This window comes from Chiloscyllium punctatum, chromosome 9 (assembly GCF_047496795.1).
Source record: "Chiloscyllium punctatum isolate Juve2018m chromosome 9, sChiPun1.3, whole genome shotgun sequence".
NCBI lineage: Eukaryota > Metazoa > Chordata > Chondrichthyes > Orectolobiformes > Hemiscylliidae > Chiloscyllium > Chiloscyllium punctatum.
Window position 1 is genome coordinate 19,226,425 of NC_092747.1, and position 16,672 is coordinate 19,243,096.

At 39.7% G+C, this 16,672-nt stretch overlaps 1 protein-coding gene across 10 annotated transcripts in view; it reads left to right on the plus strand.

Annotated features, from left to right (window-relative positions):
- herc2 (HECT and RLD domain containing E3 ubiquitin protein ligase 2) overlaps nt 1–16,672 on the plus strand; it is a 231,639-nt gene that overhangs the window by 51,337 nt on the left and 163,630 nt on the right. For 7 of the 10 annotated variants that reach the window (XM_072576977.1, XM_072576980.1, XM_072576976.1 and 4 more), the window contains exons 5-13: nt 1,826–1,926; nt 2,040–2,196; nt 2,292–2,402; nt 4,961–5,126; nt 7,618–7,791; nt 9,206–9,394; nt 13,064–13,215; nt 15,170–15,327; nt 16,011–16,124. In XM_072576977.1, the coding sequence (XP_072433078.1) occupies nt 1,826–1,926; nt 2,040–2,196; nt 2,292–2,402; nt 4,961–5,126; nt 7,618–7,791; nt 9,206–9,394; nt 13,064–13,215; nt 15,170–15,327; nt 16,011–16,124 (1,322 nt within the window). The remainder of the gene's footprint in view (nt 1–1,825; nt 1,927–2,039; nt 2,197–2,291; nt 2,403–4,960; nt 5,127–7,617; nt 7,792–9,205; nt 9,395–13,063; nt 13,216–15,169; nt 15,328–16,010; nt 16,125–16,672) is intronic. The other 3 variants (XM_072576979.1, XM_072576984.1, XM_072576985.1) reach the window with 1 other exon arrangement.

Consider the following 16,672-nt stretch of genomic DNA (forward strand, 5'->3'; position numbering starts at 1 on the left):
AATAAAAAAAGACATAGCGAGCGGATTCATGTGCAGGAATAAGAACTTCTTACTGCAATTATACAGGACCTTGGTGAGACCACACCTAGAATATTGTGCATAGTTTCGGTCTCTTTATCTGAGGAAGGATGTTCTTGCAATAGAGGAAATGCAGTGAAGCTTTTTCCTGCGATGGTGTGACTGATATAAGAAGACAGATTGAATCGGTTGGGATTGCATTTGCTGGAGTTCAGAAGAATGAAGGGGAATCTCATAAAAATCTATAAAATTCCAACAAGACTGGACAGGCTAGCTGCAGGAATGATCTTAGTGATGGGTTTCTAGAACCCGGGTCACAAAGTAAGTTTATGGAGTAAATTATTTCAGACAGATGAGCGATTGCTTAACCCAGAAAGTGGTAAGCCTCTGGAATTGACTACCACAGAAAGCAGGTGAGGCCAAAACCTTGTATGATTTCAAGGAAGAGTTGGAGATAGCACTTGGGGCGAGAAGAATCAAAGGTGATTGGGGGGGGAAAGCAGGAGCGGCTGCTTGAAGTTATCAACCATTATTATAATGAATGATGGAACTGGACTGAATAATCTGTTTCTGAATGGTCTTCTCTGTTTCTATGGTAAAAATTGGTTTGATTTTATTATTAATTAAAAATTAAACATCATTTTAAAAAACTCATTCTTAGCAATCAACAATTAGACTTGCTTTATTCATTTGCCTTGTTTATTACAACTGAGTGCCTCGCCAGGCCACATTAATGGGTAGTTCAGATGCAGTTACGTTGAGGTGAGACTGGAACCTGATTGTCAACCCGAAAGGAAGCAGTTACAACGTATTTGAATCTCAACTTCTTTTCAGTAAGATAGCAAGAAGATAATAAAAGCAAGTTATAAGTAAAATTTAAGGAAGAACATTGAGTTTTAATTGAGAAGTAGATCAATGAAGTAAACTAAATACAAGGACTGTTTTTGCGTAACTAGTCTGACTAATGTATGTGAAAAACTGGTTATAAATCCTCTTTCTCTCTCTGCCTATGTAGCAGTACATTTTAAAGAACAGAAGAATCCAAGTTCGCTTTTTCAGTATGTTCATGAGCTGGTATCATTTGGGATGTAACAGTTTACCAAAGTGGCACCAAACTGGGTGATGGAAAAATTGATGTGGGTTCCTTTCCAGAATTTTTAAAAAAATTCATTCTTGGGGTGAGGGCATCACTGGCTAGGCCAGCATTTATTGCCCAGAAGGCAGCTAAGAGTCACCACATTGCAGTGGGTCTGGAGTCAAGTAGGCCAGACGAGGCAAGCATAGCAGAGACCTTCCCAAAAGAACATTAGTGCACCAGATGGATTCTTACAACAATCGAAGCATCGCAGATTCTTAGTTTCAGATATTTTTATTGAATTCAAAGTCCACCTTCTGCTGTGGTGGGACTTGAACCCACATCCCCAGAACATTTCCTGGGTCTCTGGAAAGGCATTCCAGTGATTATTCCACTAGGCCATCCCCTACCCTATTATTATCAAGTGACTCTGAGGAAAAGTACGTCGAGTTTGTGCATATCAGATGACAACAGCTTCAGGTTTTATTGATGAATCCCTCCACACTCAGCTGGCTTGCTGATATTCTAAGCAGGTTTACTCGTGAAGAATGGCGGTTGGAGTAGTATGATCGAGGCTATTTAGGGGCACCTTTGGCATTTGTAAGAGTTATTTCCCCATTGAGATCCAGTGCATTTAGGAGGTAACAGAAAAAGAAATGCTTATTTTGCTTGTATACTTGCGCATTAAAAAGTTGGCATGCATGTCATTTTAACATCTTTTAAAAATGTCAGTTCTAGGCCAGTTGGGAAAGGCGTTGAAGGACTTGCCAGGGTTGGATCCAGAGCAGCACTTTCTTTTGCCTTTGCATTCCTTCGCAGAGCTTGGAGGTCAGGTAAGTGGGAATGCTGCATGATGGTGCACAACTTGCTCTTTGGACTAAATACAGATTTCACATTTTTTTTTTGAAAGCTTTCCAGGCGCATTTTGTTTATTTTTATTTTTAAGGTGAAGATGCAGACTTGTGCAGTGAGTTACTACAAGAATCTTTGGATGCACTTCGTTCTCTCCCAGAAGCATCCTTGTTTGATGAAGGCACAGTATCCAGTGTGTGGCTAGAAGTAGTGGAGAGAGCAACAAAATTTCTCAGGTCTGTTGTCACAGGGTAAGTTGGTGTTATGGACAAGCTTAAATTTGATATTTTGACTAGAAAGGAAACTTACTGGCTTCATATAATTTGCTTAAAATTCTGTTGTGCAGTGATCTTCATGGAGCACCAAGCTCTAAGGGATCAGGGAACATTCCACTTCAAGACCAGCATTTGGCTCTTGCAATACTTCTAGAATTGGCAGTACAAAGGGGAACACTGAGGTAAGGAATGCAAACTAGTGTATTTTCATGGGTTAAACTAAATTGTTTTATTTTTAAGTAATTACTAAACCAAACTGCCTCAGTAATGAAATAGGGAAGAATGGTATCAAGTTGATTTGAGGCATTCATTGATAATCTAGCTTGTTGCACTTGTCCAAATTTATTTCAAAAGTACTTTGATCATAGAATAATTAATATGGAAGCAGGCCATTTGGTCCATTGAGTCCACATCCACCCTCTGAAGAGCATCCCACTCAGATCTCCCCCCCCCCCCCCATATCCCTGTAAATGTGCACTTCTCATGGCTAATCCACCTCGCCTACGCATCTTTGTGCTGATAAACTTTAAAAATTGTCATGAGCGTGATGACCAGGGCTTGCAACATGACTGACTTGAAAGCTGTATAATCAAGGGGACTTGTTAACATCTGTCATTTGCACATTCCTGTTATTCCAATTTCGAACCATTTGCCTCGCCAGCAGTTAGCTTCAAGGGGAGCCCTGAGGATTGGGGATAGAACTGATCTCCTGCATTTTTAATGGGCTTTCCGTGATCGTTACTGATCAAGTCGAAATGACCTTTATATAGATTGGGTCTTTGGAAAATTTTTTAAGTGATTGTACTTCAATGTCAATAATGTGGGAATACGGCATTGGTTAGTAACTTGAATGTAATTTTAATTCGACATGCGTACCACTTTTGAATCACCAATACACTTCCTGATACACTTCATCTACAATACACTTCACCAATACACTTCATCTTCCTGTTACTGAGCCAGTTGTACAGCATGGAAGCAGACCGTTTGGGCTGGCTTTGTCTGTTTTTGGTACTGCATGTTATATGTTTTTATATTTTAAATTCCTTCATTTGTGTTTGAATATTATATCATTTTTGATAAAAGTTGTGCTGTAATTCAGTCTTTATTGAATGAAATAGAATTTTTCTAAAAAGTGTTTTGCATTTTTATATATTTCGAGGTAATGCAGTTTTTGCGAAGTAACTTTTATTCTTCAGATTAACTTTTGCAGACTCCTGCCTAAGACATTTTAGACCTGTCAGAACATGAACATAGAAACTCCACAGGCTTAAACATGACTTTTGGCTTATCGAGTTAATGCTTTTGATTTTGTTACCTACCAGTGGGAGCTGTTTTAAGCTTAAATTCTGGTCTTTACTCCTCATCTTTATAATTGCTTGGGTTGTAACAATTTTCTATCCCTTTTGTTTCATCTATACTTGGTTAGTAGCACACTGTTTGTAGCGCTGGCATCTACCTAGCATTGTAAGAAATTGCCCAGGGAATTCATGACAATAAAAAAAGAACAAATCTTCGACAGTGCTGTTAAGAGGCATTACTCAACGTTAATTTTCTCACTGCTCAATTTGAGTTCCACAAGGCCCCTTCAGCTCCTGACCTTGATCCAAAATGAGTAAAAGTGTTGAATTCCATTGGGATCATTATTCTTGACATCAAAGAGGCATTTTACTGCGTGTGACGTCAAAGAAAAGTTGTAAAACTAGAATAAATGGGAATCAAAGAAATCTTCCAGTTGTTTGGAGTCATACCTCGTGCTAAGGAAAATTTGATGTGATACCCATGATGATAAAGTTAACTGTATACCTAGGAGGGTTTGAAATTGAAGAAGAATTGTTGGATAGATCACTGAAGGTGGCAGGACGGATGGAAAGAGGAGCTAATAAAGCTTAAATGATGTTGGCTATTTTAATAGGGACATAGATGAGAAAGGAGGTTTCACTGAATCTATACACAATACTTGTTAAATGTCAGCTGGAGTATTGTGTGCAGTTCCTGGTGCTTTGCTTTAGGGACATTGTGAATGCTAAGAGGAAATCTGCTGGGTTTACAAAAGCATAAGAGGTCTCCCTAGAGTAGATTGGGGGAAACTGGTCCCGCTTATAAAAGGATCAAGATCTAAGAGGACCCAAACTTTAAGTGATTTGTAAATGTAGCCTGGGACCCTAGTTAGTTTATTGAATGCTTTTTTTTCTTTCTTTCACTAAATATTGGTCACCCTTTCAAATTGGTGCTTTGTATCAATTGTTTGCCTTGCTCTTGGGAATGACCATACCTTGAGTTTTACTTTAAGTATATTACTTAATTTAATATGCCCATTGCTGTTTATAATTTGTGGGAATGTTTATCAGCTGAGAATAGGATTGGGTTTAGCTGTGGTTTCTATGCTTGAATGACCTATTGACCCTGAATATCTAGTCTCGTATTTGAGTAGCCGCTTGAATTTGCAGGAAATAAGTTTGTATCATTCACCAACACTGCTGTGTCAGGATGTGTGAATCTTTTGTGGGACCAACGTATTTATCAAAACAACATGAAAGTTAGGCAGTAAGTGTATGTTAAAGTTAAATGGTGTCGACCAGTGGGAATATACAATGTTTTTACATTCAGACATAGAAAGCATGGATGACTGAAATACATGAGGCATGATGCCTGCACACGTTTTTCAAAAATCTTGGCAAAATATGCGAGAACCTAGTTTTGAATGCCTCATTTATTGAATATTCATTTTTCTTAATAGCCAAATGCTGTCCGCTGTTTTGCTACTACTGCAGCTTTGGGAAAATGGAACCAGGGAAACTGACAATGAAAGGTCCTCACAAGGTACTAGCGCACCACTTTTACCTCTTCTGCAGAGATTCCAGAGTATACAGTGTGGAAAAGATTCGCCAACTGCAGATGAAGAGGTATGAGTGGACTTGAGAGAAAGCTTTCATGTCAATTAAAAACAAAGTACTACATACATTTGTCTTGCATTGCCGGTATGAAATGTAAGGAGTCCTGTGTGCATTTTTGGAAAAAGGTTGCTGCACATGAGGATATAGTGCATGTTTGTTCCTTCCTCCCTACCTCTGTTCACTGGCTGAATGTAATTGACTGTAGCTGCTCAGAGCAACATATCAATAACGTGGAATACATCCTTTTGATTTTACACAGTGTAACATGTTCGAAGTTTGAAGTTTTAAGCATGGGTAGTAGACAGTAGAACCAAAAAAGGTGCATTTGGGGAACTCCTGCATGATTATGGATAAGCAAAATGAATGTTTGCAAACTTCGTTTGCATAAATTTTGTTTAGACATTGAATAGAAAAAGGACGATCAAGAGCATGGGTGTACAGCAACACCTCTTTGGCTCCAATACTACCAAGCACTTGCCTGGGGACGTGGCAGTGTAGTGATAATGTCACTGGACGAATAATCCAGAACCTGTGGGCATGGGTTCGAATCATGACAGCAGGTGGTTAAATTTGAATTCAATAGAAATCTGGAATGGAAAAAATAAATGACAACTATGGGTAATAAGTGCTGGCCTAGCCATCGACACCCATGTCCTTTGAAGTAAATTAAAACTAAGACAAATTTGGGAATGGTGAATTAATGACTCCTATTCATCTAATGCTGTTTGTGAGAAACACTAGTTCTATTTGCAGTTGTTGTTGCTTTTTCAATTGGGTTTCATGTCTAACTGGAAGGTGAACAAGTCATGAATTTCAGTTTTAGATTTGAAAGTGCTACTGTAGATTTTATTGTTTGGTTCAGTAGTAAATTGTATTAGTAGGTGAAAGATGCAGATATTATATGCCCCTGTGGTTGACTATCAGATCTTTCTCTTTTTGGCAAATGTCCTCTCCTGTATCATTTTACTGTTTAACACTTGACTGAAAATTAATTAAACTCAGCAATGAGACTTGGACTTTTAACAATTGTGTGATTAAATGGTGCTAATAATTCTGGACTCTTAAGTAACTTCACAAAACATTACTGGACTTGATTGCGATTAGTGTACTGTCAGCAGATCGATCTTTGGCCTGTTTCTACGCTGTAGAAAGACTGTTACTCTGAGCTTTTTAAAAATTTTCTGATTTATCATAATGATTTTGTACTTTTGAAGGTCTGTTATGCTGGCCTTTTTATTTCTTTATTTTTCTTTTTTGCTTAAAGAATCTGTACCTTCCTACCTTTGTACTTAGATGGTGCTGTAAGTGGTGACTTCTAAACCTTTGCTGTACTCATTTGAGTACATGTGACAATAAGCTAATTCAGTTCAATTCAATTCCATACAATGCTGTCAGACGTGCTGAATTTCTCACGCAATTTCTGTTTCCATTTGTTATTCTTTTTTATTTTCTTGGTTTCCCATGCCATTGAAGAACATTTATCATTATTTTCCACCAAGGGCATGATAAACCATGTTTACTCCAATATCCACCCAGAAGGTTTGCACTGAAAAGGACTGGCTTTATATCTTCTAGATTATTTAAGGCTGCAAAGTAGAGTATGCATTTTTCTGAACTTGATTCCCTGTTTGTTCTCAAGACTCCCTCATCAGTAGCCTCTTTCATCATCATACTTGGCATAAATCATCATAAGCATTGTATCTGCCTGAGTGCATGACCAGTTTAACTGTCCAGTAAAATTTGTTAGCTGATTTGGTTTTTCATGGGTGCAAAATCATTTTTCTTTGAGGATTGGCTCAATTTGACAAGTAGTAGTTAATACTTCACGTAAGATTGTTAATCCGAAGTTACCCCTGACTTATTCTGCTTAACATCTAATTTTTTGTATTTAAAGCTGATCTCCAATCTTAAATTCCTTTTTATTTATTTATTTATTTATTTATTTATGCTCAAAATCCATTGAGTCTCCTCACAGCAAACTTTTGATGCGTTTCATAAATATGACTGCTCGGTTTTCTTTGTTGTCAAACATTGCTGAATTGTCAGAGTGGAAGCAACTTATTTCCTGCAAGATGGACCTCACTGAGAAAACGAACCCAGAAATACACTTGTTTAACTTCCATGCCTTCCCTTCTATATCACCTTCTGTAGGTAGTTTCAAAGTACCTCCCTTTGAAACTTCTCACCCAAACTCACAAATGCAACGTTTCTATTGATTGAGTGACAGTCACATGAAGGTGTTCTTTACGATGGTAATAACATCTTCAAGGTTACTTTACCTACAGTAGGGGAATCCACCTCTAATATTTTGATCACTAAGTTTTTCCTTAAAACCCTAAGATACTTGTGTCAGTTTAATTGCACTGGTTTCATGAGGTACTAGTAAACTTTGTCTAATTTTGGGTTTGTATTCTTCAAATGTCTAAACTAACTTGTGAATTGCAGTAATGTATCTGCTGTTGAAAAATCATGAATTAAATGATATTTTGTTTTATTCCAGATATTGGGAAATCCTTTGAGCCCAAATGAATGTTTCTTGAGATATCTTACTTTACCCCAAGATAATGATTTGGCTATAGACCTACGGCAGACAGCAGTGGTGATTATGGCTCATTTAGACCGTTTGTCAACTCCCTGCATGCCACCACAATGTAGCTCTCCTCCATCTCAAAAGGTAAAAATGTGCAAATTACTTTGAAGTCTCAACATGAGCATAGAAGTATCCATTTCAAATGATTTGTCATGCTTTTTGCAATCTAATCCATAATTCAAATTTGGTTGCCAGACACTTTGAAGATGTAATATGGTGGGCACTTTTAGCTATATTTGAGTCCATTTCTATACTCGCTGCCTGTCCTTTTGAGGCTCCTAGATTGGATGATGTGTAACATTGGAATCTCTATCTCTAAGATATCTATGCTCTCCAATTGAAACTAAAAGTTGCTTAGTGCAACTAAGAGACGACTCTCCTCTCAGTCTGAGTTGCAATACTTTCCAGTTTGGCTTTAGATGTTCTCTTGGGCATGATTAACACTGATGAACCCAACTGTCTCTTGCTGTCTTTGAAAAGAGTGTGTGGGTGCAGTACTCATGATAGAGGGATCCACCGAATGTGGAGGTCTTGCTGGATTTATCAGCAACATTTCTTATTGTTTATTTTGCACCTGGTAAAGCATAAGTGAAATGATGTAATTCACATATTAATACAAACCAAGTTGAAGTTGAATTTTGGTGAGTTTGCTACAGATCGAACTTGCACCATGTAGCTCTGGTTGGACAATCCCTGATGGCTGCAGCAAATCTTTGCCCACCTTGTCAAAAATAATATCGCACTCCCATTTCTAATAGTTTTATGACTAATAAAGACAGCTGTCTATAGAAAATGAAAAGAGCAAAATTTCTATATATCCTGCTGAGGTTTCCTGAAAGTTCAACTTTAATCACTGGAGACCCTGGAAAGTTGGCAATCTTAAAAGTGTAAGTGTACACTCCTGGTCTTGGGCCCAAGATTCAGACCTGTCTGATTTTGTAGCTCTCATTGCAATGGATAGACCAACTCCAGGATATAACCAGCTCCTCATGCTGGAGAGGTTCAACTTCCTAAGATATTTTTATGTAGCTGAACTCAAAATGCTGTAAATATTCAGTTGGTGAGTGAGGATCTGTGTACAGAAAAGATGGGTTGAAATTTCTGGTAGGGCTTCCTTTCCCTCAGCATTTGTAGATTTTTGCATGAAATTATAGTTTCAGCATTCATATAACCAAACATGGATGTTTTGGGTTTGCATGGATTAAGCAGCCTTTTTGCATTTTCTGTTTTCCTAGCACACAAGAGGGTGAAAGCACAGTATACAAGGCATGTGCAACTACCCCTCCACCCCACTCAAGGAAAAAAAAAATTATCTAAACCTGTTCAATGACCCAAAACCTCCACTTTTACCAGAATGTTTCTGAAACTTTTTAAGTAATCCTATCAGTCATTGTTTCCTCTTTTAACTTCAAAATTTGTGTACAAGTATGGATACTGACATTGCCTGGAACATTGATTTGCACTGAGAATTCTTGTTTTCTTTTGAATTTTGTGGTAGGGATCTTTGCAAGAAGTCCTTGGCTGGGGGCTGCTTGGATGGAGAAGCCAAACAACGGTGATTTGTCCAATTCAATGTGAAGGCATTGCCAATCTTGGAGTGATGCAGATTGCCTGTGCTGAGAAATGTTTCATCATTCTATCAAGGAATGGAAGGGTTTACATTCAAGCATACAGCAGTGATACACTGGTAAGTTTATAGTGCTTCTTTTACCTTTCTATTGTGTACTGATTTTTGATAGTTGGATTAGGTTTGCTTCAGTCACTAAAAAGAAAATTAGAATCATTATGGCTGTTTTCATCAATCTTGTGAATTAACCAGGCAAAATTTAAAGAGAGAACTTGCATTTATACAGCACCTTTCATGTTGTCAAAACTAATGACTTACTTTAGTTTGTTCTGATCTGCAGATAAATGTAATACAAAATCCTACACAACGAATGAGAGAAATGACCAGTTAACTGCTTTTGTTTGCATAAAAAGGTCCTAATCTAAAATATATAGACATATATGGCAAACGTTTGGTCTAGTTAGCTCATTTGGGCATTTACCTGAGACTCAACTCCCTTGGACTATCATTGTGTGAGAGAAAGTGAATTGTTGCTCTTCCTCTTGACAGTCTCATCCTCTCTAACTCTGCCCAGGGGATACTTAACGTACTTTTAAATTTAAAACAGTTAAAATTGCTAACTTCCTTTGGACCTTGCAAAGGGTACTCTCTGCAATCAATCAGCAGACAGTTCAGTTGGATGGAAGAAGAAACAGTTCCTGAAAGATTGAACAAAAGTACTTGAGTCAAACTAATCTTAACAACAATTGCAAGTGTGATGTGACCACTTGACATATTGTCAGAAAATTTATCATCTGACCTCCAGTAATATGTGCAACCAGAATTAGCAACCTTGCAAGAAGTTCCAGACCCATATTTATATCGGTTCATGAAGTGATAGTTTAGTTATATGAATGCTGAAGCTTGGACCTTTTGGGTTTGCATAGATTAAGCAGCCTTTTTGCATTTTCTGCTTTTCATGCCCACAACAAAAGGATGAAAGTACAGCATGCAAAGCATATGCAACCACCCCCCCGCCCCAAAAAAAAGAAACTTTTACTCAAAATCTCTAAATCTATTCAATGACTCAAAACCTCCACCGTTCTCTGTGAAGAGGAAATCCAAAAATGAATGATCCTTTAAGAAAATAAGCTCCTCCTTAATCACAGTCTTGATTGGGTTATACTTTATTTTTAACTGTCACATGGTTGCAGATTTCCTCACTAGTGGCAATATTCTCTGACAATGTGCATGTACCCTATCAAGTTTATCCAGGATCTTCCTCCTTTTTCAAGAAGATTTATTTCTCATTGTTCTAAGCTTCCATAAGTCTAGCCTAACTTGCTCAAACTCTCCTCATAAGATAGCCCATTCATTACAGGAATCGATCTAGTGAACTTGCTCCAAACTGTTTCAGATGATTGTATCGGCGCTACCTCCTGCTCCCATGAGGAGGTTGAACAGTTCATCCACTTTACTAACACCTTCCACCCCGACCTCAAATTTACCTGGACCGTCTCAGACTCCTCCCTCCCCTTCCGAGACCTCTCCATCTCTATCTCAGACGACCGACTCAACACGGACGTATACTATAAACCGACCGACTCCCACAGCTACCTAGATTACACCTCTTCCCACCCTGCCCCCTGTAAAAATGCCATCCCATATTCCCAATTCCTTCGCCTTCGCCGCATCTGCTCCCAGGAGGACCAATTCCAATACCAAACAACCCAGATGGCCGCCTCCTTCAAAGACCGCAATTTCCCCTCAGACGTGGTTGATGATGCTCTCCACCGCATCTCCTCCACTTTCCGCACCTCTGCCCTTGAACCCCGCCCCTCCAATCGCCACCAGGACAGAACCCCACTCGTCCTCACCTACCACCCCACCAAACTCCAGATACATCGGATCATCCTTCGTCATTTCCGCCACCTCCAAACGGACCCCACCACCAAGGATATATTTCCCTCCCCGCCCCTATCAGCATTCCGGAAAGACCACTCCCTCCGCGACTCCCTTGTCAGATCCACACCCCCCACCAACCCAACCTCCACTCCTGGCACCTTCCCCTGCAACCGCAAAAAAGGCAAAACTTGCGCCCACACCTCCCCCCTCACTTCCCTCTAAGGCCCCAAGGGATCCTTCAATATCCATCAGAAATTCACCTGCACCTCCACACACATCATTTACTGCATCCGACGTGGCCTCCTCTACATTGGGGAGACAGGCCGCCTTCTTGCGGAACATTTCAGAGAACACCTCTGGGACACCCGCACCAACCAACCCAACCGCCCCGTGGCTGAACACTTTATAGATTTAGAGAATCTCTTTTGATTCTCTTTAACCCTATTTGCCAAAACACTCACTCTCTCTCTCTCTCTCACTCTCTCTCACTCTCTCTCTCTCACTCTCTCTCTCTCACTCTCTCTCTCTCTCTCTCACTCTCTCTCTCTCTCTCACTCTCTCACTCGCTCTCACTCTCTCACTCGCCCTCTCTCTCTCGCTCTCTCTCTCTCGCTCTCTCTCTCTCGCTCTCTCTCTCTCGCTCTCTCTCTCTCGCTCTCTCTCTCTCGCTCTCTCTCTCTCGCTCTCTCTCTCTCGCTCTCTCTCTCTCTCTCTGCCCTCTCGCTCTGCCCTCTCGCTCTGCCCTCTCGCTCTGCCCTCTCGCTCTCTCTCTCTCGCTCTGCCCTCTCGCTCTGCCCTCTCGCTCTGCCCTCTCGCTCTGCCCTCTCGCTCTGCCCTCTCGCTCTGCCCTCTCGCTCTGCCCTCTCGCTCTGCCCTCTCGCTCTGCCCTCTCGCTCTGCCCTCTCGCTCTGCCCTCTCGCTCTGCCCTCTCGCTCTGCCCTCTCGCTCTGCCCTCTCGCTCTGCCCTCTCGCTCTGCCCTCTCGCTCTGCCCTCTCGCTCTGCCCTCTCGCTCTGCCCTCTCGCTCTGCCCTCTCGCTCTGCCCTCTCGCTCTGCCCTCTCGCTCTGCCCTCTCGCTCTGCCCTCTCTCTCATTCAACCCCAACCCCAACTCCTACACACACGAATTCGTCCTTGCACAGTTACATTGTACTTTGCTCAAAAACTGCATGGATCCATGTAAGATTCTGTTAATTCATTTTTTAGATTAGAATCAGTCTAAACATTATGGCACAGACAATAGCCCAGAGGGGTGCTAATACCTAATATATTGTCTGGGCTGACACCAATTGTTCAAGTTCACTTGAAAATGTAATTTTTTTTGTGATCCACATATGTAAGCAGTGAAACTAACATGGTCATTCTAACAGATGAGAGATTGAACAAACAATCAAGGTTTTTTTCAATGTATAATTTCAGTTACATAACACTAAACTTTTGCTATAAATTCTGTGTCTTATCATCTTATACTCCACAACTACCTGATGAAGGAGCAGCACTCAAAAAACGTTGTTTCCAATTAAACCTGTTGGACTATAACCTGGTGTTGTGTGATTTTTAACATTTTCTTCCTGATTTTGTTTTGCAGTGGGGTAAAAACAATGACTGCAGATGCTGGAAACCAGATTCTGGATTAGTGGTGCTGGAAGAGCACAGCAGTTCAGGCAGCATCCAAGTAGCTTCGAAATCGAAGCTACTTGGATGCTGCCTGAACTGCTGTGCTCTTCCAGCACCACTAATCCAGAATTTGTTTTGCAGTGGTTGTATGCTTCCACTGCAGTCTTTATAGTGTGAGAGTCTGATTTGCTGTTGAGAATTGTGTTGGTATGTTTAAGATTAGATATTTTAAGAATCCTGTTTAGAGTTGCTGATATGGTCCTAATTTCTCATTTTTATTTTAATGAAAGGCACCTCAGTTGGTTCAGGGACTTGCCTCAAGGAACATTGTAAAAGTTGCATCGCATCCAGATGGCCAACATTTTCTGGCCTTGTCAGCAGCTGGGGAGGTGTTCTCTTGGGGATGTGGTGATGGTGGAAGACTTGGCCATGGAGATACTGTGTATGTATTGGAACTTCTCTTTAAAAAAAAAATTGATACATTGATAATGCATAACTGAATTAGTGAAGTTAAAAGGGAATCCATAAAGACCTCAAGTAACTAAGTTTGCTGGAACTTGTGAAGTCATAGAGCCATACAACATGGAACCAGACCCTTTGGTCCAACTTGTCTTTGCCAACCAAGTTTCCCAAATTAAACTAGACCCATTTGCCTGCTCATATCCCTCTAAACCTTTCCTCTTCACATACCTTTCCAAATGTCTTTAAATTTTGTAACTGTACCTGCATCTACCACTTTCTTTGGCAGCTCATTGCACATATGAACCACAGTCTGTGTGGGGAAAGTTGCTCCTCAGGTCCCTGTTAAATCTTTCTCGTCTCACCTTAAAAATATGCCCTAATTTTGAACTCTGCTACCACCAAAGGGAAAATACCTTTGCTAATCATCTATGCCCCTTATGATTTTATAAACCTATATACTGTCACCCTTCAATCTCATGTGGTCTGGTGAAAAAAGTCCCAACCTATCCAGCTTCTCCTTATAACTGAAATCCTCCAGTCCTGGCAACATCCTGGTAAATCTTTTCTGAGCCCTCTCCAATTTAATAATATCCTTCCTACAGCAAGGTGACCAGAACTGTACACAGTACTCGTTACTGTGAACTTTTGTGCTCATTGAAGTGCACGATGTACGTGAAAACACAATGGTGAACAATGTTACTCTTAACCAGCTTGTGAACCTTTTGCCAACTTATGCCCACTACAGCAGAAGTTACAAGATGTAACAGCTTTTACTCGACCCACATTCCAGATCAATCAGTCTTAGAGGAATGCATTTTCTTAGTAGCCTCTGTCCTCCCTGATTTGAGATTGCCATCTTGGTGCCAGTTATTACCAAACAAGTTTTTTTTTGTCAATTTAACTTGCTGAACTGAGTTTAACATGAAGGTCTCGCCTTCTTGACCTCACCCCTTGCCTGGCGGTCGTGGCGATCATGTTAAACCACCACTAATTGTCACTCTAATGAGAACAAAATTCTATAGGTCTCTGAAATGGTGGTGACGTTACTTTTATCAGAAAGTTGGCTAAGGCAGGAAAAGTTTTCAGGGATGTGAAAGGCGAGTATCTGTTCCACTTCTCCCCAGACTATGTCAACTTCTTAAAACCTTAGGATTACGTGAAAACCAAGTAAACCCATTATTATTTGTGCTTTGCCAGCTAGGCATGTAAATTTTACATGTTTTTAATTTTTCACTAAACATGCCATTCTGCAGGAGCTCCTTTATATTGTCTACCACTCCTTGTCTTGGTGTAGAGACTGATGTTTTGTTTGTAGATTTCTATCAATGTTGCTGTGATGTTTGTTGTCAACTTGAGTGAAGTGGGTGGACTGTCTTCTCCACTTTGACCTAATACCATCCTCTGGTAACTCTACCTACCCTTGTATGTCAGAATTAAATGTGACATGCTGGATATTCTGCATAGTTCCATATATTCTTAAAAGTTGTTCAATTCTAAAATAGGCAGTTTTATGCTCGTTGGATGCTGCCTGAACTGCTGTGCTCTTCCAGCACCAGTAATCCAGAGTTTTATCTATATACCCAAATTTTCAATCAAGTAATGCTCAGTTACTATATAGGTAATGGATTAAATATCAGTTAGTCTAAAAGTATCTTAGAACAAAGAAAAGCTAAAGTTAATCTCAATCTGGAGCTGACCAGTACGTTGTTTTTAATTTGTTTTTGTATCCTGGAATGTAACATCATGCAAGAAATGTTTTAAAATTTGCAAATGCCTTTTGAAATGCATGGTGATTTGGTTTGCGGTGATAATTTGGGCATGAACAAACTTTCCAACTGTGACAGTAAATAGATATTAAGCCTAACTATTAAGTAACTTCAGATGGTTGAAAAGAATGTTTTGTTCTATAATTTTTTTGTGTGTGCTTTCAACAGTTCTCTTGAGGAGCCAAAGATGATAGCTGCTTTGTCAGGAAAGCAAGTGGGAAAGCATGTTGTTCATGTGGCCTGTGGAAGCACCTACAGTGCAGCTATAACCTCAGAAGGGGAATTGTATACATGGGGAAGAGGAAACTATGGCCGACTTGGACATGGTATTGATGCAATTTATCTGCTGGAAATTCTATCCGAATTGTAAAAGATGTCAAGCGTATTTCATCTATAGATCATGGGTATTGCAATAAAGTGTTCTCTGGTTTGCAAATTACCATAGCTTTGCTTTGGAATTGTCTGAATCAGAAATGTTTGATTATTTTCAGGTTCCTAATGATGTTGAAAAGCTTGAGATAAATTCTCCTTATTTGACAAAGGGATAAATGTTTATGAACATTTGTTCTTTTCATGATTTATCTCTACCCAAATTGTGAGGAGGCAGTACAATTGAATCTCCAACTTCTGTAAATCCCTGTAGCTTGAGACTTCTGAGATGCACCTTGGAAAAGTGCTGACTCTTTGCAACATCTTTGTAGATTCTTATTACAAATGTATTTGATTTTTCTGAAAGAAATATCTGATGGAAATCTTGGCTCTTCATATTTAGAGTTTCATCGATGTGTGATGAAACGTATTTGCTGTAACAGAATTGAAAGGACACCATATACTAACATTTTTGACTTTTAGTTTTTACTGCATTTTGTGAACAGAAAATGTCCACCTTTTTCTTTTTGAAGGTTTTTTTAACCAAATTTTCATTTTTTCCAAGTTCTGCTGTTATCAGTGAAAAGAAAATGTGTTCCATTTTTAAACCTTAAACTTGGTAATCTCTTGGTCTTTCCAGGGTCCAGTGAAGATCAGACTACACCCATTCTGGTGACTGGACTGAAAGGATTGAAAATTATCGATGTCGCATGTGGCAGTGGTGATGCCCAGACTCTAGCAGTGGCTGAGAATGGTAGATAATAAAGATTAACTTGCAGCACTATTTAAGTTAAACAGAAACTGTACTACGTAGGTTGTAGAGGCAGGAGTTAATGTTTTAACATGCAAATTCAAAGCTGAAGTCATGACTTTGTATGGAAAGAGTGATCCCTAATTGGAATGCTCTCCTAATTAGTATTGTTGGTCAAAAGACTGGGATTGTTCATAGGAAGCTTGGATGCAGTGTTGTTTAAAAAATAATAGGCTGGCTGTCTTTCCTCAGGTTATTGGTATTTGATATCTCAAGTTTAATCTCTGCAAATGAAGGGGGGGGAATGTTTTAATTGTAAACGTATTTGTGATATATGACTTATTGAAGGAAGTAATATTATGGGAGGTCAGGGATTCTGTGATTTATGGGGAGGTGATGGCCTTGTGTATTATTGCTACACTATTAACCCAGAAACTCAGCTCTTGTTCTGGGGATCTGGGTTCAAGTATCACCATGGCAGATGGTGGAATTTTGAATTTTAATGAAGAATCTGGAATTAAAGGTCTAATGATGACCATGAAAGCATTGCT